This window comes from Cuculus canorus, chromosome 2, assembly GCF_017976375.1.
Source record: "Cuculus canorus isolate bCucCan1 chromosome 2, bCucCan1.pri, whole genome shotgun sequence".
Lineage (NCBI taxonomy): Eukaryota > Metazoa > Chordata > Aves > Cuculiformes > Cuculidae > Cuculus > Cuculus canorus.
Genome location: NC_071402.1, coordinates 104,953,708 through 104,976,667, shown reverse-complemented (window position 1 = coordinate 104,976,667; position 22,960 = coordinate 104,953,708). Strand labels below are relative to the sequence as shown.

The 22,960-nt window shown below is 54.6% G+C and overlaps 1 protein-coding gene across 1 annotated transcript; it reads right to left on the bottom strand.

Moving 5' to 3' along the window:
- Window positions 1-201: 201 nt before the first annotated feature.
- LOC104065960 (myosin-6) lies at window positions 202-15,521 on the bottom strand. Its single transcript, XM_054059631.1, has 39 exons — window positions 15,401-15,521; window positions 14,680-14,901; window positions 14,068-14,211; window positions 13,459-13,615; window positions 13,138-13,165; window positions 12,929-13,037; window positions 12,744-12,836; window positions 12,590-12,653; window positions 12,119-12,217; window positions 11,852-11,955; window positions 11,103-11,241; window positions 10,729-10,997; window positions 9,961-10,131; window positions 9,506-9,815; window positions 9,327-9,400; window positions 9,104-9,191; window positions 8,908-9,025; window positions 8,695-8,818; window positions 8,224-8,360; window positions 8,007-8,133; window positions 7,767-7,895; window positions 7,440-7,682; window positions 6,936-7,112; window positions 6,691-6,836; window positions 6,519-6,609; window positions 5,546-5,935; window positions 5,330-5,456; window positions 5,129-5,247; window positions 4,320-4,516; window positions 3,780-3,963; window positions 3,377-3,542; window positions 3,173-3,297; window positions 2,781-3,089; window positions 2,448-2,651; window positions 2,092-2,217; window positions 1,720-1,995; window positions 1,042-1,137; window positions 667-801; window positions 202-314 (listed from the first exon to the last, which is right to left on the bottom strand). Exons 2-39 carry the CDS (start codon window positions 14,881-14,883, stop codon window positions 294-296), a joined length of 5,820 nt encoding a protein of 1,939 aa, XP_053915606.1. The 5' UTR covers window positions 14,884-14,901; window positions 15,401-15,521; the 3' UTR covers window positions 202-293.
- Between the last annotated feature and the right edge of the window lie 7,439 nt (window positions 15,522-22,960).

Below are 22,960 nucleotides of genomic sequence, written 5' to 3'. Positions count from 1 at the left end.
AGATCCGTGGGGCAGGTTGAGATGTGCTGTGGGGCAGTCTGTGGTCAACGTGTCCTTTGGGTCCTGTCATGTTGCGCTGTGGGGTGTGCTGCCTTGCCTGGTGGTTGGCCATCTTGTGTAGTGGTTGGCTATCTCGTGGCTGCTGCACCATCAAGCCATGGGGCACCCCACCCCACCACCACTGCCCCACACAACATGCAGCTGTTCGATGCTTTTTATTGGCTGAAGGAGGTTGGGGGGACAGAGTGGTGGGGCAGTTGAAGGCTCTGGGGGGCTGTGGGAGGTCCAGAGCTTCACTCCTCGTTAAGTCCATGCTGGTGGAGAGAGAGAGAAGAGTGAGCATGGGACAGTTGTGGGGCAAAGTGAGGGCCCATCTTGGCTGCCGTGGGGGGCACTGTGGGGCAGGCTGAGGTGGGTTGTGGGCCACATTGTAGAGCACCATATAAGGTAGTTTGTGGGGGTCCATGGGGCAGGTTATGGGACACCACAGGACAGTTTGTTTACCCCATAGGGCAGGCTGAGATGCATGTGGAGCAGGTTGAGGTTAAGCACCATTTGGCAGCTTGTGGAGCACTATGGGGCAGGTAGAGGTTGAGGAACACCACAGTGCAGGTTGACGTGGGGCAGCCATGGGTCAGTAAAGGGGAGGCAGTGGGATGAGCCCACCTTGGCTGGGAGGTGGCGGCTCTTGGCCCGCAGCTGGGTGACCTGGCTCTCAGCGCTGGCAGCACGCTCCTCGGCCTCCTCCAGCTCCTGCTGCACTTTGCGGAGCTTGGCCAGGGTAGTGGTGGCCTGTGCCTCCTGGGGGAAGGGCCTCAGGGTGGATGCACTGCCCTCCTGCCCCATTCCCCCCCATCCATCCATCCACCCACCCACCCATCCTTCCTCCTTTCCATCCATCTCTCCCACCACCCACCCCTCCTTTTTCTCTTCCACTCATCCTACCACCCATTTGTCCTCCTTCTCTTCCACCTCTCCACCCGTCCATCCATCCATCCACCCACCCATCCCATTCCTCTGCTCCCCTCCCTAGTCACCCACCGCCTCCTCTGCCTGCCGCTTGTAGGCCTTGACTTTCAGCTGCAGCTTCTCCACCAGCTCCTGCAGCCGTAGCATGTTCTTCTTGTCCTCCTCCGTCTGTAGGGGGGAGATGGGAGCAGAGATGGGCCCCCAGGGCATGACCAGCTCTCCCAGGCTTGAAGCACTCACTGTGTCTCAGTTTCCCTGCTTGGAGACCTGGGCAAGGCTTGGTAGAGGCCAAATCATGGTCTGGCTTCTCCACAACCCCATCACCACTGGGTCAATGGTATTCTAGGTCATGAGGGAGATCTGTCTCCTGTGCCCTGTCTCTCTCTGGGTATGGAGACAATGAATGATGTTCTGGGTCATCCCTGTCCCTAAAGCCACCAGGTCATCCTTCGGGACAACCCATATTCCTGTGGCCACCAGGTCAACTATGTTCTAGGCTTGCGGTGATATTCTCTGTCATCGATGCCCCTATGGCCACCAGGTCAATTTTCTGGGTTGACCATGTCACTAAGGTCACCAGGGCAATGTTCTGGGTCATCCTGTGGCCATGAGGTCATGTTCTAGCTCCATGGACACAGGGGCAGCAGGTAATGTTCTGGGTCATCCCTAACCCTGTGAACACCAGCTCTGCCGTGTTATAGGTCCTGCCCCAGGTCTAGATGAAAAGAGGCTGGGCTGTGGTGTCCTCACCTGGTAGCTGAGCTCCTTGACACGCCGCTCGGACTTGCGGAGGCCCTTTACGCTATCAGCGTTGCGCTTCTGCTCAGCCTCCAGCTCATTCTCCAGCTCCCTCACACGGGCCTCCAGCTTCTGCAGCTGCTTCTTGCCCCCCTTGAGGGCCAGTTGTTCGGCCTCGTCCAGCCGCAGCTGCAGATCCTTGATGGTCTGCTCCAGGTTCTTCTTCATCCGCTCCAGGTGGGCGCTGGTGTCCTGCTCCTTCTTCAGCTCCTCAGCCATCATGGCTGCCTGCCCAAGGGGAGAAGCAAATGGAGAAGGAGTTACAAGGCATGGTCGTCCTGTGGTAGAAGGTGCCCTAGATGATGGGCCCACCACAGCACTCACATCAGTGATGGCCTTCTTGGCCTTCTCCTCAGCATTCCTGCACTCCTGAACGGCCTCTTCCACCTCTGTCTGCAGCTGGGAGATGTCTGCCTCCATCTTCTTCTTTTGGTTGATGAGGCTGGTGTTCTGGAGATGGGGGAGAGGTTCTCAGGAGGTGGTCCTGGGGCTGCTGCCGTCTCCTTCTTAAGCCCCACAGGACTGAGAACCCCACCTCCCTATCTCTGCAGGCTTAAAGGGTTTCTAGCTGGAGATGTTGTGAATTCAACCCAGAAGAAGCCCACAGCCATGGTTTCTCCAGAGTCTGAGTGTCCCTGGATGATGGTGACCTCTTGCCTTGGAAATCTGTGAGGTCTCACCTGTGAGTGGAGGAGTTGGACCCTCTCACTTGCTTCGATCAGCTCCTGCTCAGCCAACTTCCGTGCCCTCTCGGTCTGCTCCACGACTGCCCGCAACTCCTCCAGTTCTGACTGCAGGAGGTTGTTCCTCCGCTCCACAATGGCCATATTCTCCTTCAGGTCCTCAGTGACCCGCACTGCATCGTCCAACTGCAACTGAGTGTCCTGCAAAGCAGTGAGGAGATAAGACATTGAGCAGGGTGGTGGGGAAGGGGTTGGACATCTGACTGCTACCCTGGGTTTCTGGGAAGGGCCACCCCTCAAATCCTCATGGGACAGAGATCTACTGGGTACCTTGAGGTAGCCCTGCAAGGTCTTGACTTGCTTCTGGGCCTCAGCAGCTATGCGGTTGGCGTGACCGAGCTGGATCTCCATCTCATTGAGGTCACCCTCCATCTTCTTCTTCAGCCTTAGGGCCTCATTGCGGCTCCGGGTCTCGGCATCCAGCGAGGTCTGCAGTGAGTCCACCACTCGCAGGTGGTTGCGCTTGGCCTGCTCCATCTCCTCATCCTTCTCAGCCAGCTTGCGCTCATAATCTGCCTTGACCTGGTTGAACTCCAGCTGGGCCCTCAAGATCTTCCCTTCCTCATGCTCCAGAGAGGCCTGAAGGGTGACAGAGGGTGTGTTGAGGACCACAGAGGAGACCAGGAGAACACGAGGACATGTGGGGCTGTGGCTTGGCTCACTTCTGCCTCCTCTAGTGCCGCTTGAAGCTCCAGCTTCTCAGCGTCCAGCTGCTTCCGGACCTTCTCCAGCTCGTGGATGGTCTTCTGGCTGGCACCCAGCTGCTCCGTGAGGTCTGAGATCTCCTCTGCACAGGGAAGAATCCATCAGTCCACATGGAAAGTGGTGGAGAATGGCAGGGTGGGCAGGGGAGGGCATGGCCTCACCTTGGAGGTTCTTGTTCTCCCTCTTGAAGGTCTCCAGGTGCTCAAGTGACTCCTCATAGGCATTCTTCAACTTAAAGAGTTCTGTGCTGAGGGACCTGGCCTCCTTCTGTGATGCCTCCAGCTCTGTCTGTGACTCCTCTAACTTCTGCTTCCACTCAGACAAGATCTGTGGGGACACCAACAGGGCCTCAGTCATCAGCTGCTTCCCCTGTGAAGAACTATCCTCCTCCTGCTACCCCCAGCAGTCTCCTGGTGGGACTTCAAGATATGCTGAAACACAGCTCTTGACCATTGTCCACCTGTCTTCTGGGCTTCTTCTCCTGCCCATCTTTGGTGGGTACTATTGCTGACCCCATATCTTTCTCGCCCCTCTCCTCCCACCCCTTCTTGGTCTCCCCCCAACCTTGTCAAAGTTCCTCTGCTTCTTGTCCAAGGTGGCAGCTGCTGCGTTTGACCTCTCCACATCAGCCATTAGGTCCTCAATCTCATTCTGCAGACGGTGCTTGGTCTTCTCCAGGGAGGAACACTTGGCATTGACTGCTTCTACTGCCTCCTCAGCCTCCTGAAGCCGCTGGGCCAGCTTCTTCCTGCCCCAGGGGACAATAAAACCACTTAGTTATGGTGGCCCACGGACCAAGTGGGACAACTCAAACCTCCTTCCACCTAGAGGAAGATCAAGCCTCTGTTCTTTACCTCCTCTACCTCCTCCAGATCCTCTCCCCTCCCCCATAGAATCTGCCCCAGCACGTGGTGGAAGGGTCTCCTCCAACCTCCTTCATCCTTATGATCCAAAATATTCTCCTGTCTCAAACCCCATCAAGGTTGCCCTTGATCAGGACGTGGACCGCAGGTGCCCTCAAGGATGGCCTGAAAGCTTGGATGCCCCACCTTGGGGACACCTTTGTCCCTCACTCTTGTGTCCCTCCAATAGGACATGACTCACTTGGCCTCTTCCAGCTCCTCAGTGCGCTGGATGGCGTCTGTCTCATACTTGGTCCTCCATTGTGCCACCTCAGAGTTGGCTTTGGAGAGTGACCGCTGCAGTTCGGCCTTGGCCTCTGTCTCCTCCTCATACTGCTCCCGCAGCAGGTCGCAGTCATGCCGGGCCGACTGGAGAGTGTGGACCAGCGCGTTCTTGGCCTGGGGTGGGGGGTGGGAGTGAGGAGATGGTGGGAGCATTGGGTCTATGTTACCTGGAGCCATCTCAGGTTTCTCAAACTGAATAAGAGCTGTTCACCTCAACCAGCCCAACCTCCTCCGGACCAACCAAATTTTCGGCCGACTATTAGGAGAAGGTGGAACCATTGTGTCTACATCACTCTGAGCCATATCAAGGTCCTCCAACTCAATTAGTGGTGGTGTTTCTCAACTCAACCTTCTCTAGACCATCCCAAACCAACTTCCAACATCTCTAGACACACACAACCCTTTTTAGGCTGGCCTAGTCTGACTTCATCTAGGCCAATCCCACCCATGTAGACCAACCCAACCACCTTTCAGCAGGCTTGCTTAGCCCAACCCACCCAGCATTGAACCAACAAAATGCGACCCAACTCAACTATCCTTAGATGGAACCACCCTTGTATAGAAACACCTTTAAATGGAATCACTCTTAGATGGAACCATCCAACCCAACCAGCCTGAACTTTGCCATGGTACCACAAGAGCAAAGGAGACCATATCTTGCGGTCCTCCTGGGAACCCCCAAACCATGGCAAACCATGGTCTACTCAGCTACCCCACAAATCATACCTTCATCTCCTCCTCCAGCTGCCTTTTCAGATCCTCCATCTGCTGCGTGTACGACTGCTTCCCCCTGGTGAGCTGAGAGATGAGGGCCTCCTTCTCCTCCAGCTGGCGAGACAGCTCTCCTGCAGAGGTAGGGGAGGGCTTTAGGGGTACAGCAGGGGCAGAAGACGTGGGACATGGGGTGCCATGGGTCAAGGTTCCCACCATTCTCTGTCTGAAGCTTGGCCCGCTGGGTGTTGGTGTCATTGAGGACACGTTGGGTCTCCTCCAGCTTAGCCCGCTGCTCGGCTGCCTGGTCCTCCAGGGTGCGGGAGACCTTCTCCATGCCCACCTTAGCGGAACAACAGAGGAAGAGGAGAGATGAAGCCAGAGGATGATGGCCATGGTGGAGCTGAGATGTTTCCCTTGGCCTCCTCCTACCTTGGCCTTGATTAGCTGCTCCATGTTGGAGCTGAGGTCGTCCAGCTCCAACTTGAGCTCACTCTTCTCCTTCTCCAGCTTCTGCTTGACGCGCTGCAGGTTGTCAAGCTGCTCGCTGAGCTCAGCCACGCTGTCAGCATGCTTCTTGCGCAGTGCAGCAGCTGTGGCCTCGTGCTGCAGCGTGGCTTCCTCTAGGTCCCGACGCATCTTCTGGAACTCTGCCTCCCGCTTCTTGGTGAGCTCCATCTGTACTGAGGTGGCACCGCCTGCCTCCTCCAGCCGCTCACTGAGCTCCTCCAGCTCCCGTGACAGCTCTGAGCGCAGCTTCTCCACCTTGGCCCTGCCTGTTCGCTCCGCCTCCAGCTCCTCCTCCAGCTCCTCAATCCGTGCCTGTGGCGCAAGAATAGGGACACCATCATTGGGCTTGACTCCACCCAACTCATCCACTCAACTCAACCCAACCAGCTGGAGAGTTGTCCATTGAGCTTAGCACAACCCAACCAGCTGAAGACTCTTCAACCCAAACCAACAGGCTGGCGACTCTTTCACTCAACTCAGCCTAATCCAACCAACTGGAGACTCCAACCCAATTCACTCCAACCCAATGAGATAGAAACACTTCAACTCAACTCCACTCAACCACCATACCAGAGACTCTTCAACTTAACTCAGTCAGCTGGAGACTCTTCAGCTCAACCCAGCTCAACCTAAACAGCTGGAGACTCTTCAAGTCAAGTCAATGCAACTGGCTGGAGACTTTTCAGCCCTATTCGGCCCAACTCAGCCATCTGAAGACTTTTCAACCCAGCCCATCTAGGTGGAGACTCTTCAATTCAAATCAACTCAACCCAGTCAGCTGGAGACTCTTTAACCCAATTCATCCCAACCAAACCAGCTGGAGACTCTTCAGCTCAATCCAACCAGCTGGAAGCTCTTCAGTCCAGCCCAGCAAAGCACAAACTGGATCCCTCACCTGCAACTCTTTGAGCTTCTTCTGGAGCTGCAGGGCCAGTGCCTGCTCATCCTCAATCTTGCTGTTCTGCTGGTGGATCTCAAACTCTTTCCTGCAGAGAAAGTTCAAGAGTGCTGAGGTTCCCACCTGCAACCTGTGACTGGGTAGAGCAGGGAGGGAGGTCCAGCCTTACTTTTTGAGCTTCTCTTCCAGCTGCTGTTTGTCATTCTCCAGATCCATTATGTTCTCCTGGGTCAGCTTCAAGTCACCTTCCAGCTTTCTCTTGGCTCGTTCCAGGTCCATCCGGATCTTCTTCTCCTGTTCCAGGGATCCTTCAAGCTGTGTGGAAATAGAAATGGGGAGAAACCTCAGGTTTTCATCATCTCTGCCCCAGGAAGTCTCTAGGCAGTGCCTGTGGTAGGACTGGCCCACACTCACATCATCTGCCTGCTGTTCCAGCTTGACCTTGGCCTTCGACAAGGTGTTGACCTTGTCTTCCTCAGCCTGCAGATCATCCAGTGTTTGCTGGTGAGATTCTTGCAGGGTCTTCTTCTCCTTTGTTAGCTTGGCAATGGTCTCGTCCAGCCCAGCCATCTCCTCGGTGAGGTTCTTGACCTGCAGGAGGAGAAACGTCAGTCTTCCAGCTTCATGCCAAAAGTAGGGTAGAGTTGGGGGAGTTTGCTATTCACCTCGGCCAAGGAGGCCACTTCAATGCAGGAGAACCCAAAGGGCCTTGTGTCTGCTTGAGGTAGCTCAACCCAGCTGGTTGAGTCTCCTCAACCCAATCAAAACATCCTTGAGACTTCTCAACCCAACCCAACCAGCCTTGAGTCCTCACAGCTCAACCCAACTGGCCTGGGATATCCTCAGCCCAACCAGCCTAGGCTCTTTACTTAACTACAGCCCCCTCAGCTGGAGGTGGAGGCATCTCCCCACCCATACCTTGTTCTCAGTGGCATGTTTCTCCTTCTCCACCTTCGCCAGAGTCAGTTCCAGGTCATCAATATCTTTCTTGAGCTCCGAGCACTCATCCTCCAGTTTCCTTTTCTTGGCCGTCAGCTCAGCATTCATCTCCTCCTCATCCTCCAGTCGCTCTGTTAGCTCCTTTACCTTGGCCTCCAGCTGGATTTTGGTCTTGATCAACTGGTCGCAGCGCTCCTCGGCATCATTGAGGTTGTCCTGCTCCTGTGTTGGGATGACAGGTGAAACAGGGTGTCCCAGGGAGTGGTGTTCCTCCCCTTTAGTTGGTTTTGGGGTGATCTCACTCACTGCCTGCACTTGTAGCTGAAGGTCATTCTTCTCCTGCAGCATGGAGACCATCTTCTCCTCCAGTTCCTTCCGCCGGGCCTCTGACTTCTCCAGGGCCTCCTTCAGCCGCCCAAACTCTTCCTTCATGTTCTATGACAGCACATAGGAGACCAATCGTAACCTCCAATCCCCTCCACCCATCAACTCCACCCAATCCACCTCACTGGTTGTCCCAACTCCCCTCCCTGGCACCTCTCTCACCTGCATCTCCTTCTCTGTCTCGGCACTCTTCAGCAAGGGCTTGATCTTGAAGTAGAGCTTCATCCAAGGCCAATTCTTCACCCCCATGAAGGCCCTGATGTTCCACTGGATCACCAACAGCGCATCCCTGGGGTGGAGACACAGGTACTATCTTTCCACAGGCCTGGTGACCCATGGGAGGTCCCTCTCCTCAGGGAGGGACCTGTCCTCCTCTCACCGGCGCTCCAGGATCTTCTTGAACTCAATGCGCATGAGCTGCCCCCGAGCCTGAGCCTGGATGCGGGTGATGATGCGGGAGAGGCGTTCGTCCCGCATCTCCTCCAGCAGGCCCAGCAGCCCAGCCTTGAAGAAGACCTGGGGGAGGACGGAGGTGAGGGGGGTGAGAAGATTGGTTGGTTGAGAAAGGTTGGTGGACAGGTGTAGTGACTGATGAGTTGATGGGTGGATAGAAGGATGGACAGGGCTGTAGATAGGCAGGTCGACGCATGGATGGTGGGACCGCAAGGTCCACAAGACCTTGTGGGGCCATGGGGAGACCACATGACCTTACCTTGGTATGCCTGAACTTGTGGTAGGTGGAAGGACAGGGCTATAGATGGGCAGGTGGATATGTGGATGGTGGGATCATGAGGTCCACAAGACCTTAAGGATGTTGGGACTGTGGGAAAGAGAGATCACATGCCCTTACCTTGGTGTGCCCGAACTTGTACTGACTGTGGTCAATGTCAAGGGACCCCAGAAGCTTCTCGGCGCCCTTGCGGCTGTCGATGAACTGCCCCTCAGGGATGGCTGCAGGATTCAAGATGCGGTACCTGGGGGCCGGAGAGGACGGGACAGCCCAAACTCAGCCCTGGTGGGTTTGTCCACTCCCTCTCCACGCCCCATGCTCCACATCTCCTACCGCTGGCGGAAGTCCCCATAAAGGACGCGATTGGGGAAGCCCTTGCGGCAGATGCGGATGCCCTCCAGCACCCCATTGCAGCGGAGCTGGTGCATCACCAGGGGGTTGTCCATCACACCTGGGGGTAGGTTAGGGTGGTAGGGTCAGCCATGAGCCACACCAACTACCATGGTCTCCGACCCCACCCTCTTCTCACCCGGCTCTTTCCGCTCATTAGGGATGAGGCAGCGGACGAAGTGTGGGTGGGTGGTCTTGAGGTTGGCCATCAGCTTGTTGAGGTTCTCCTGGTGAGGAGGGAGGAGAGGAGGGGCTGATCAATGGGCTAGCAGAGACGGAGCCAGATAGTGGTGGGGCAATCCTCCCTGAGGGGTGGTATCCTCCCTCTGCCCCGTGGCAGGACAGCTCCATAAGTTCCTCACCCGGTGCAGGGCAGAGACGGTCTGGAAGGAGGATCCTTTCTTCTTGGCTCCTTTGCCTTTCCCTCCATCACCACCTGGAGAGAAGAGGAGTGGGATGAGGCAGGAAAGGAGGAGACTCCTGTGGGCAACTGTCTTGTCCATACACTCATCCCTCCATCACCCAACCATGGTTCACCCACCAGCATCTGCCCCAGCGTAGTTGGAGAAGAGGCTGGCCAAAAGCTTGAGGGCTGACTTCTGGTAGAGCCCCACCACTGTTTCATTGAGGGGGTCCTTGTTCTTCTCCAGCCAACCCAGGATGTTGTAGTCCACCGTGCCAGCATAGTGGACGAGGGAGAAATGGGCCTCCGGCTTTCCCTTCACGTTGCGTGGCTTCCCAAAGTTGGCTGACTTGCCCAGGTGGTTGTCATAGAGTTTGGCCTTGAAGGTCATGTCTGAGGCCTTGGGAAACATGCACTCCTCCTCCAGGATGGACATGATCCCCATGGGCTAGGGAGGAGAAGACTTTGTTGGCTGTGGTGAACACCAAACACCACGCAACCAGCCTCCTTTGGAGGCCTGGGCAAGCTCCAGCTGGAAGGTTCATTCTCCAAGAGGCCCCTCAGTCCCCAGAAAGCCCTGAAGGAGGTGGTACCTTCTCGATGAGGTCGATGCAGGCCTGGAGGTCCATGCCAAAGTCGATGAACTCCCACTCAATGCCCTCCTTCTTGTACTCCTCCTGCTCCAGCACGAACATGTGGTGGTTGAAGAACTGCTGCAGCTTCTCATTGGTAAAATTGATGCAGAGCTGCTCAAAGCTGTTGAACTGGGGATGGAGAGAGGGGACAGCCTCAGGGTCAATGTGATAACCAATGGGATCAGTGGGGTTGGCTCAGCAGGATCTGTGTAACACCCAATGAGATCAATGGAGTCAACTGGACACTCAACAGGGTGACTGTAACAGCCAGTGGCATTGGTGGAGTAAATTCAACACATACCTGAGGCAAAGTAACACCCAATGTCATCAACGGGGTCGACTGCACACCCAGTGGGGTCAGTTGAATACCCAACAGGATACACAGGATCAACACAACACCTACTGACGTCAATGTAATGACTGATGGGATCGGTGGTGTCAAATAACAAGTTAGGTTGATGTAACACCCAGTGGAATCACCAGGGGCAACTCAACACCAAACAGGGTCAACATAGCACCCAAAGGCATCAACAGCGTCAACTGGAATGCCCGATGGGGTCAAAGGAGTCAACTCAATGCCCAGCAGGATCAATGTAATGCCCAAACAGCCAAGATTCCACCAAAGGTGAATGGGAAGCTCCAGAAGCTCCACTCAACTCCCCAGATGAGCTAACCCAACCCCCAGGAGAACCTAGGCAACCACCCTATGGCCCCCTCAGGTCTCACATCGAAGATCTCGAAGCCAGCGATGTCCAGCACACCGATGAAGTACTGCCGCGGCTGCTTGGTGGCCAGCGAATTGTTGATCCTCACCACCATCCAGTTGAACATCTTCTCGTAGACAGCCTTGGCCAAGGCCCCAATGGAGTAGGACACCTGCTGGACATTCTGCCCTTTGGTGACATACTCGTTGCCCACCTTCACCCGGGGGTGGCACAACCCCTTGAGGAGATCAGCCGAGTTCAGCCCCATCAGGTAAGCTGCCTTGTCAGCATCTGCAGAACGTGGAAAAGACATGAAGTCAGGTCCTACCTCACCCTGGCTCAGAAGAAGCCTAGTGACCCCCAGACCTGCTAACCTACCCCCTTGCCACAACCCACCTTCAGTGCCATCTGGCTCTGCCTGCTCCTCCCGTTGCTTCTGCTTGAATTTCATGTTACCAAAGTGCAGGATGGCGCCTGTCAACTTGTAGACGCCGGCCTTCTCTTCGGCTGTGAAGCCCAGGATGTCAAAAGCGTTCTGTGGCATGGGAAGAGGGAGTCAGAGAGGGCCTTAACCTCCACACCCCTCCATCCATCTGCTGGCCAGCCTGTCCATCTGCTGGCCCCATCTGTGTCCTTCCTTGTCATCAGCCTGATCATGCATCCATGGACTCATCCATTCATGGACTCATCCATCCATCCATCCAAGTACCCTGTCCATTGAACTGAGGACTCATCCATACATGGAATCATCCATCCATCCATCCATCCATCCATCCATCCATCCATCCAAGGACTTATCCATTTGTCTGAGAACCTCTGTCCATGGATTCATCCATCACCCATGGACTCATCTTCCTACAGAGTCATCTTTCCTCCCATGGACTCCTCTCTCCACCTGATGACGACACCTTCCCCCCATCTCAACCTCCACCCACCATCTCCTCCACCTCTTTACCCCCCTCATCTCCTACCTTCTGTCCATCACCCCACTACAATGCACTCTAACCCCTCCCCTTCACCCTTCCCATCCTCCACCTCTCGTCTCTGCCTTCCTCCTCTCCTCCAACCACCTTTGGATGCCTCTGCTCTCCACCTGCCACATCATCTTCTCCTCAGCCATGGGATGTCCACCTCCCCACACTTACGTCGGTTGCCAACAGCTCTTCTGAGTCATCGATGGAGGCCACAGTCACCTCTCCTTGGGAGACGTAGCTGTAGTCGTAGGGGTTGTTGGTGACAAGAAGCATCTCTGCTCCATGGGGGCCAAGAACAGAGACAAAAACTGAGCATTTCCAGTGCCAAATGGCCCCAAATCATCCCTCAGTCTCCCCAAGAAGGAGTGGAGAAGGGGAGGAGAGGAGGAAGAAGAAGACCCAAGGTCAAGTGTGCTGTCAAGGCTCTGGTCAACTCACCCAGTAGCTCTGGTTTCTTGTTAGAGAGGATCTGATAGAAGATGTGGTAGTTCCTCTCAGCCTTGAGCTGGAAGATGACACGGGACTTCTCCAGAAGGTCTGGTGTGGGGAGGGATAGAACGTGGGGGAAGGTTGGGAGATGGATGGATGGATGGATGGATGGATGGATGGATGGATGGGATGGAGTTTGGGATGAGGAGATGGAGGAGGTGATGAATGAGGAGATGGAGGGACCAAGAGATGGAGAGTCATATGGGTAGTGAGATGAGGAGATGGATGGAAGATGGACAAAAGTATGACATCTCATGGGTCCATCAGCCCTGGAGATGGATGGAGGAGATGGACATGTAGATGGATGGATGAATGGAGGGAGGGGTGGTGGGATGAGGAGATGGTTGCCTGGACAGACATATGGATGGACACGTGGATAGTGGACTACAAAATATGTCCTGGACCACGCAACCCACTCACAGGTCTCAATATCGGCCGATGCCAACTTGCCGGTGGCCCCAAAATGGATTCGGATGAACTTTCCCTAGGAGAGCAGAGGGGTGAGGTGGAGGTTGCCCTCTAGATCCCGCCCCCTAGACCCCGCTCATAAGATGACCTCGCCTGCCCCACTCACAAATCGGGATGAATTGTCATTGCGGACAGTCTTGGCGTTGCCGAAGGCCTCCAAGGCAGGGTTGGCCTGGATGATTTGATCCTCCAGGGTGCCCTGGTGGGGTTGGACAAGGTGAAGGGCTGGGTGTGGACACCACTGGGGGCAGCTGACTGCTGGGGGAGGGGGGGCATGACCTGAGGACCCACCTTGCTGCTATTGGATGCCTCCTTCTTGCGGTCACCAAGGGCAGCGATGCTGGCAAAGTACTGGATGACCCTCTTGGTGTTGACTGTCTTCCCTGCCCCAGATTCTCCACTGGGCGTGGTGGGGCACAATGGTGAGGTGTTGGGGGACATCATGGGGGCTTTCCCACCCCAGCCCACTGCTATGGGGAGCATGGGGGGTGGAGACTTACGTGATGAGGATAGACTGGTTCTCTCGGTCTGCCAGGAGAAGATAAAAGTCAGCTGGGACTAAGGCAGGGAGATGTTTGGGTCTTTGGGCTTTCCATCTTCCCAAGTAAGGACCAGATCAGGTGGGACAAAGTTGGGGTAGTTATTTGGGCCTTTGGGTTCTCCATCCTCCCCAGTGAGGATCAGGTCAAATAGGATGAAGGTGGGGAAGAGGTTTGTGGCCTTGAGGCTCTACATCTCCCCAGTGAGGACCAGATTTAGGTCAGGACCCATTTTTGGGGCGTGGAGCTGTCCAGTTTGGGGTCCTCTCAGGAGGTCTCTACCTGTCAGCATGTTCTGGTAGGCATTGTCAGCAACGGAGAAGATGTGGGGTGGAGCTTCACTCCGCTTCTTCCCTCGGTAGGCAGCAACCACCTCGGCATTGTAGACTGGCAACCACTTGTAGGGGTTTACCACCACACAGAAGAGCCCCGAGTAGGTCTGGAGAGGGGACAAGAGGTCAGGGCCAGGAGGTCCCATCCCACCAGGAGGGGATATCCCAGGTCTTGGTGGACCATGGGGTCTTGACATAGGACACGTTGGGTCTGGGTGGCCTAGGGGATCAGGTATGGGACATCTTGGGTCTGGCTGGCTCATGGGGTCTAGGGATGGGACATCTTGGCTCTGAGTGACCTAAGTGGGCCAGGGATGGGGCATCTTGGGTGTGGGTGGCCCATGGGTGCTTGGTTAGCCACACCAAGTTCCAGGTGCCCCAAAGCCTGTGGAGAAGCCACCTCAGGTTCTAGGCACTCCACAGCCTCTCTGAAGACCCCCTCAGTTCTAGGTTCCCCAAGAGCTTTAGGGCAGGGTTCTCAGCTTCCATGCAGCTGACAGGCTGTGAGGCAGGCCCCACCACCTTTCCCGCTGCCCCAGGGGCTTGTGGGAAGGCTCACATAGATCATCCAGGAGGCATAGCGCTCCTTGAGGTTGTAGAGGACAGCGGGTTCATGGAGGAAGGTCAGCATGGCCATGTCCTCAATCTTGTCAAACTTGGGGGGGTTCTCCGGGTAGACATCGGCCTCCTTCACTGTCACCGTCTGGAGGGAGAGGCAAGAGGCGAGGGGGTGGGGTGCCCCATGGGACATCGTCATGGTTCAGAGATTCTCCAAAGGGCTGGGAGTGTCTTCCAGGGGTTGGGAATGTTCCCATTGGTAGGGGGACACCTTCTATGCGGTGGTTGACTCCATCACCCCCTTGACCTCCCAAACCTTCAACTCCCCCCCAATTAACCCTTTGACACCCAACTCCCAGTCAACCTTCAACCTCCCCATCATCCCATTGACCCTCATCACTCTCTTCCCCCAACCCTCCATTAACCCTTTGACACCCAACCCCCAATTAACCTTCAACCCTCCCATCACCCCATTTGACACTCAACCTCCCCGCTGAGACCCTCATCACCCCTTTTCCCCAACCCCCATAAACCCTTTGATACCCAACCCTCTATTAACCCCCTCCCTTCCCAACTCCCCCCATTTTCCCCTCTGACCCCCATCACACCCCACCTCTCCCAGCTCGGTCTGGACGCTGGCCTCCCCCTGCTGCCGTGACAGCAGCCGCCCCCGGATGAACTCCTGCTGGGGATGGGGGACGAAGCAGTGGCTGCGGGGGTCAAAGGGGCGGTTCTGGGCCACTGCCCGCTCCATCTGTCCCTCTCGCAGGAAGGGGGCTGCTGCCCCCAGCCCCTCCAGCGATGATGATGATGCCATTCTGACACAGGGAGATGCCTACAAGGAAGGACAGGGTCTGGAGCTATGGGTCAGCCCGGGGATGGGCCCCATAGCCATGGGTGGGTCCTGTAGCCATCGGTGGGCACTGTAGCCATGGATGGACCCCCACAGCCATGGCTGAAGCCCCACAGCCATAGATGGGCCCCATAAGCATGGATGGAGCCCCATAGCCATGGTGGAACCCCATAACCATGGATAGGGCACCATAGACATGGATGGGGCCCCATAGCCATCTGCAAGCCCCCCACAGCTATGAACAGTCCCCTATATACACCACACACATTGATTCAGGCTCTCCTGTAGTAACCCATGGACCCCAATAGCCATGCACAGCCCCATGCAGGGGCCCAAGGAGTGACCCATGGAGCGCAACAGTGGTGCTGGGACCCCATAGCGATGCACGGAGCTCTATCGCAATGTGTCGCCTCCCCGCCTCCCCATGGCAGCCTCCCCTGTCGTGCCCAGCCCCGTGTCGGCCCCATGGCACCATTCTCACCTGATATCCGTGGGTCTGGTAGGGAAAGAAAGGTCTATGGGGACCTGGGGGACAGGAGGGTGAGGGGCTGCCTCATAGAGCCTTGCCCCATTGAATCCTGCCCTATATAACCCTGTGTGCCCCATAGATCCACATGACAACTATATCCCTGCAACCCACAGATCCCACTACCCTACATATCACCCTGTCTCATAGAGCTCCTGCCCCATAGAACCCATGTCCCATAGAGCCCTGTGTGCCCCATAGAACCCCTGCCCCAAAGACCCTCCGTGTGCTCCACAGATCTTCTGAGTCCCATAGATCCCCTGTGCCCTACATATCCTCAGACCCACAGAGCCCTCTGCCCCAGAGATCCCTGTGCCCCATACATCCCTTGCACTATAAATCCATGTGCCCCATAGATCCTTGTGCCCCATAGCCTCCCTCTGTCCCATAGCCCCCCTATGCCCCACAGCTCCCTGTACCCCATAAAGCTGTGTCCCCAATACCCCACCCTGCCCCATAGCCCCTCACCTCACAGATCCCCTTGTCCCCCATAGACTTCTGTGTTCCATAGCCCCTACCTCTGCCTCATAACCCTCCATAGCCCTCCCCCCCCCATGCCCCATAGGTGCCTGTACCCCATAGCCCCCCTCTGCCCCATAGATCCCCACTTCTGTGCCCCGCAGCCTACCCACCCACTCTCTCTCTCTGCCCCACACCGGCACCTTCAGCCGCTGCGGTCCCACAACATTTATAGGGTGATGCAGGGCGGGGGTTGGGGAGGAGCATCCATGGGGTGGAGGCAGATGGGAAGGGGGCAGCCCCCCCTCCCTCTCCCCCACAGCTGGCCTCCTGGGACCCAGGCATCCAGGGCCCGTAGGTTCACCCCATAGCAAGCTCATAGCAGAGCAAGGGCTGATGTGGGGATCTCTGGGGCTTGGGTACCTGGGTCCCTTTGTGTGGGGTGCTATGGGTCTCAGACAACTGAGTGCCTCGATGTGGGGCACATGGGGCCTGGACACATGGGTCCTTGGGTATGGGGCACGCTATGGGGCTGGATGCGTGGGTCCCCAGTGTGGGGCACTTCGGGGTTGAATGTCTGGGTCCTGGGTGTGGGGCGCACTGTGGGTCCCAGATGCCTGGGTCGTGGGTGTAAAGTGTGCTGTGGGTCTCAGATGCCTGCATCCTGGCTGTGGGGCACACTATGGGGCCAGCCATAGGGCCCTGGCTCATGTCCCGACACCATGGGGTGGTGACATGGCAGCCCTGCCAGTTCTATATCTGTCCATGGGGCGGGTTCGTTATCGCGTGCCCCCCTAACGAGGCGCCGTGGGGTCGCCGTGAGGCTGGCAGCCGGCCCCAAACCCAGCGCCCACTTTGTCATTTTGGAGGAGACAAAGAGGCCCTGCGAGGTGACAGATTCCGGGGGGCGGGGGAGAGCGCTGTGGGGCCCAGCTCCTGCTCTGACCCATAGATCTCTTATAGAGGCCCGTAGAAACCAGTCAGATCCCCCCTCTGCCCCACAGATCCTCTATAGGGCCCCATAGATTACCTTGCCCATGGAACCTCCCTCTGCCCTATAGATACCGCTTTGAGACCCATAGATCCCCTTCTGCTCCATAGATTCCCACCCTGCCCCATAGATCCCTTCTCTGCCCCATAAGGTCTCTGCTTTCCCCATAAATCCCCTATAGAGCTCCATGGATCCCCATCGACCCCACAGGTACTCACCTCTGCCCCATAGAACCGTCTGTCTGCCCCAGAGTTCTCTGCTCTGGCTTTTAGATCACTTAGAGAAATCCACAAATTCCCCCTGCCCCACAGATCCTCCCTGCCCCTTACATCTCTACTCTACCCCACAGGTCATGCCTCTGCCCCAGAGACCCCCATAGTTCCTCTTCAGAGCAGCGTAGAGCCCCTATAGAGAAGCAGAGAGCACCATATAGACTGATAGATGCCTGCTCTGCCCTGCAGATCACTATAGTGCCCCTTAGAGCCCCATGGATCACCTAAAGAGTCCCATAGATGCCCATAGAGTTCCACAGGTCCTCTATAAAGACAATAGATCCCCACTCTGCCCCACAGATCTCCTATAGAGCTGCATCGTGCCCCACAGCTCTCCCCAGGTCCCCTTGCCCCCCCCTTGTCCCTCTCTCCCGGCCAAGGCCATGCGGGGGGGGGGGCTGCCCAGACACCTGGGTCCCCCGGGATCCGTCATGCGGGAGCGAGGGAGGGTGACAGATGGACGGGGGGGGGCTGAGGGGGACACGGACAGAGGGACCGTGGGGGGGTGAGTGGGACTTGGAGAACATGGAGGAGATGTAGGAGGTGAAGGAGATAGAGAGTTGGAGGAGATGGGGAAGACGGAGAGGGTGTAAGAGATGGGGAGATGGGGGAGACGGAGGAGATGGGGAAGACTGGGGAGAAGGGGGAGAGGAGGGAGATGGAGATGATGGAGGGATGGCGGGACATGGAGGAGGGGGTGGGACATGGGGATATGGAGGGACACAGAGGAGGTGGTGGGGCAGTGGGAGGTGAAGAACATTGCAGAGGTGGTGGAGATGGGGGAGACAGAGGATGGAGGGGTGGTAGGACATGGCGCATGTGGTGAGATGGTAGGACATTGGGGAAGTGGAGGAGATGGTGGGGTGGTGGAAGCTGTGGGATGGGAGTTAGGTGCGAGGGTGGCAGGGCTAGGGGTGGGACATCAGCACCCATTGCAGGAGAAGTCAGGAGGGCCCTGAAGGGGTCCAAGGGCATGGTGGGGTGGTGGAAGCTGTGGGATGGGAGTTGGGGACTGAGTGGGGTGGGGGCGGCATGGGGTAAGGGTGGTGGGGGCCAGGGGACTGGCAGGCAATATCTGCACCCCCAGCAGGAGAAGCCAGGAGGGCCCAGAGTAGTCACCCAGGATCTGTCCCACACCCGGTGGGTCTCAGCTCCTGCCCTCCACCTCTAGAGGCACCTCCCTTCCTGCCCCCTCTCCAGCCCCACATTGGCCCCTGAGTGTGGCTCTGGCCACATGGGGCCCTGGGGTTGGGCATGGGGCATGGGTGTGTGGAGAGTGCCATGGGGCAGATGTGTGGCACCATGGGGCATGTAGAGGCTGAGGTGCCCCGTTGGGCAGTTGAGGCTGGATTGTCACCTGGAGCAGCATGGGGCAGCTGTTGGGCAGTGGCTGGCCCTGCTTGGCTGGGAGGTGGCGGTTCTTGGACCATAGGACTACGGAGCTTGGCCAGGGTGGTGGTAACCTGGTCCTCCGGGGGTGTGGGGCCTCAGAGGGGATGCCTCACCCTTCTGCCCTACCTCACCCATTCCTCCTTCTTTCCTTACACTCTTCCCATCACCCTCCTTTTTCTATTCCTTCCATCCATCCATCCATCCATCCTTTTTCTCCACCTCCTTCCCCGGGCACCCATTGCCTCCTCTGCCTGCTGCTTGTAGGCCTTGACTTTCAGCTGCAGCTTCTCCAACAACTCCTGCAGACATAGCATGTTCTTCTTGTCCTCCTCCATCTGCAGGGAGGAGATGCCACTGGAGATGTGCCCCCAGGGCATGACTGTCTCTCCTGGGCTCAAAGTACTCACTGTGCCTCAGTTTCCCTGCCTGGAGACCTCCTGGGCAAGGCTTGGTAGAGGCCAAACTCTGGTCTGGCTTCTCCACAACCCTAGAGCTACTGGGTCCATGATGTTCCCCATATCTCTCCCACCCTTCTCCTCCCACCCTTTCTTGGTCCCCCCACCCTTGTCAAAGTTCCTGTGCTTCTTGTCCAAGGTGGCAGCTGCCATATTAGACAGGTCCACATTGGTCATCAGTTCCTCAATTTCATTCTGCAGCCAATGCTTGGTCTTCTCCAGGTAGGAGTACTTGGCATTGACTGCCTTTACCTCATCTTCAGCTTCCTGTAGCTGCTGGGCCAGCTTCTTCCTGCCATGAGGGACAAGCAAGCCACCCAGCTGTGGTGACCCATGGACCAAGTAGGCCAACTCTCCCCCTCTACTCCACTCTCATGAGACCTCACCTGGAGTACTGTGTTTAGCTCGGGAGTCCTCAGCACAGGAAGGACATGCATCTGTTGGAGCGTGTCCAGATGATCAGAGGGCTGGAGCACCTCCCATAGGCTGAGAGAGTTGGGCTTAATTAGCCTGTAGAAGAGAAGGCTCCAGGGAGACCTTAAAGCTGCCTTCCAGTACTTAAAGGTGGCCTACAGGAGAGCTGGGGAGGGGCTCTTCATCAGGGAGTGCAGGGATAGGACAAGAGGTAATGATTTTAAGATGAAAGTGAGGAGATTTAGATTAGACATTAGCAAGAAATTTTTTACCGTGAAGGTGGTGAGGCACTGGCACAGGTTGCCCTGTGAAGTTGTGGATGTCCTGTCTCTGGAGGTGTTCAAGGCCAGGTTGGATGAGGCTTTGAACAACTTCACTCAGTGGAAGGTGTCCCTGCCCAGGGCAGAGGGGTTGGAACTGAATTGGCTATAAGGTCCCTTCTGACCCAAACCATTCTGTGACTCTATGATGCACATCTCATCGTTTCTGCCCCATTAATACAACTGCAGCCTCTCAGCATCAGGATTTGAGCTGCTGTTCCACAGCTACCGTGTAGCCTGCCATACCCTACATGACACCTTCTTAAAACACTGGTGTGGACAATGAACTTGACTCCCATGGTTTTCAAGAAGTAGGGGAAGAGAGCTGAGTTTGGGGAATGCTTTTTAAGGCAGCCAAGATTCATCCTGCAAATTGCAAGTACAATGTGTTCTGATTATCACTGTGTAAGTAAACACATCTCATCTGGAAACATAGGATGAGTAAAAGTTTCCTTTTTACATGAACTGCTTTATACTGTTTATAAACTTAAGGGATTTGCCAGGGATTAAGGATCCACTTGTCAGCTGCTATGTCCTTTTATAAGCTTCTTAGCATCCGTACTGACAGAAGCAGCATGTCCCCAATTTAGGAAACGACTCTGTCTCTGTCCAGGTTTCACTGCAGCTCCGGGGGCCTGGAAAAAGTATCAAATGCAGTGACTCTTCTGCCTCACTTAGGGAAATAATCTACTAAGTAGATGTTCTTCAGACTTAGCTTTTGCAGAGCAGACAATAGAAGCGTTTGCTTCATTTGCAGCAGCCGCACAAAATGTGTGGCTCTTTGTGCTGTACTGAGAAGAAACTCACGTATCAAAACCCTGCATTGTGCTGTGCTATGTCCTGTTCCAATGTCTCCTGCCTTAGTTCAGGTCCTGATCAAGCTTCTTCCTCAAGGCTTAACCAGCTCAGTAAGGATGGCCTTGCTAGTGAAGCACAGGAGAGCAGCGAGAGGTTCTCTGCCACGGGCAACACAGCCACCGACTCTCTAACCCAGCCAAGCCACCTTAATCCCTGCTTTGCACTCTCACCTGTAACGTCGTGATGAAAAACATTCTTTTACCTTTCCAGGTAAATATTTTTCTAGTTTATAAATGGAACACTCCATAGGACAGAGGGTTGACCACGTACTTATCCATAACCAAGCCCAAATCGCCCTATGCTTTGATTCTTTGGGGTCTCTGGGAAAGAATCACCTCATAAGAAGTTAACTAGCTTTTGTTTAACAGCATCTTTAAAGTTCAAACCAACTGTAAAGCAGACCAGGCAGATTCTCACTATGAGCCCTTAGGTTTATCTGGTCTCCCTCCTCCTTTCTTTCTATACTCTGGGCAATTCCAGGCAAGTTTCTTGCTGGTCTCCTACACTTGTTTTGTGCCATCTTGCACTGCTGGAGCCATGCAAGTAAGGAACTGTAATAACAATACAAACTGCTCGGCTTTGCCAGGACAGAGCTATTTTTACTGGATTAGTTTTCTGGCACAGCACTTAGAGCACCAAATGATTTGACACCTGTAATTTTATACTTGGAATAACACAAGGTATTCATACTTCTTTTGTAATGTAAGATAAAAGCAAACACTACATATGTTCTCATTCCAATGCTGCTGTCTGGCACCTATTTGCCTACGGGAAAAAAAAGTACTGTTACATTACAGAATATGTGGAAAAGTAAAAGCTATGGAAAAGAAATCATTAAACAGCTAACTTATTCCCCTGCTAGCACTAGCCTGCTCCCTGCAGCAATATTTCAGAATGTTTTGTCCAGTCTGGTCTTACAAGTTTCGTGTTGCTTTCATTTGTATCTCTACTACAGCGCTGAGTCCAGTGTGGTTTGGTGCTGCTTATTTTCCTCTTCTTCCAATGAGAAGACTCAACGCTGGAGCAGCTGTTCACACAGAATTGGCTCCAAAACAACTGAAAAAAAAAATCTGGCCTCTTTCCACTGACTCCAACAGGCTTTGGATCAGGCTTACAAAAAGTTGGCGAATACATTTCATGTAAGACTAAGCAGGCTACACTCAGCAAAGTATAAAGAGGATTAGCTGTGTACAATCCAAAGGCATATTGCTCTGCGTGCCTCTGAAACAACTGGCTAACACACTTTCACTTTCAGAGAGAGAAAGGGCCAGATCCTTTTCTGGTGCCCTGCCACTAAGTCAAAGCCACCATGCCAGGAATGAATTTAATCTGGAATCCACCCAGTTAGCCTCATTATGACTGGGATTTTCCTAAACTGGAGGTGAGGAAATTTATTTTCTAAAAAAGCAAATACAATAAGCAAACGCTTTCTGCTTTCCAGCTGAAGTTTAGGTCTTTAGACTAGAGACTATGTGGAAAGAGTATCAGGACAGACACAATGGCTTTTGTGTCTTTCCTCTGTCAGGGAAGGATGGACCCTCTTTCTTCTTCAGAACTTAAAATGGGTCATATTTGGTTTAAAACACGTACTTAGTCCTTCACTTTCTGTCAAAAAAACCAGATAAGCAGTCCTGAACTGTCAATTTGCTCATGTTTTACAGAGCATTGATACTTTAACACACGCCTTCAGTGCAGGCTTTGACTGCATGACTTCTGAAAGCTGGAACGCCTTTTATCAGGAATTATTTCAGCGGGGGGGGGGGGGGGGTGTCATTATGAACAGTACAATGAAATGAAGACAGTGGTGTGCAGTTATTCTTCCCACCCTTTCGAAGTTCACAGCAAACCGCTTCAGAGTCGGTGATGTTCTCAGCCGCTGGGAATGCTTTAATCAACCAAATTTTTTTTCCTGCTCTCTCTGTTGCCTACGGACAGGGGACTTCATGGCACCGCTTTGTTGTAAGATGGGTATAGTTATAACCTATGCTAAAAGTATGCCATTAATGAATGAACACTGGGTGTGTGCGTCAAGCAGATGAGAATGTTCTTTTGATCTTCAGTGCTCCACGGCTGAGGCAGACAGATGCCTAAATTGCTTTGTTAATGTGTTGAAGTCTTCCATCATTTCTCAAACAATACTGAAGGAATAATCAGAATTTCATCATATTTTGATTTTCGGCTATTCCAGATCAAATCTAGCTGGATGTTAAGCATTACATAAAAAAAAAAAAAAAAAAAAAAAGATTATTTTTAAAAATTATTTATTAATTTTCCAGACAGCTGGGAAGAAGATATCATGTGCTTGACACTCTCCAAGACAGCCATCAGAAGCTTCTCAATTTCTGTTTAATTTC

Excerpts from the sequence above, each read along its gene's own strand:
- LOC104065960 (XM_054059631.1), bottom strand. The coding sequence starts at position 14,883 with ATGGCATCATCATCATCGCTGGAGGGGCTGGGGGCAGCAGCCCCCTTC. Across the intron at positions 13,616-14,067 it reads ATGCCTCCTGGATGATCTAT|ACCTACTCGGGGCTCTTCTG; the intron begins GTGAGCCTTCCC and ends TCCCCTCTCCAG. Across the intron at positions 4,517-5,128 it reads AGCTGGAGGAGGAGATGAAG|GCCAAGAACGCGCTGGTCCA; the intron begins GTATGATTTGTG and ends CCCCCACCCCAG.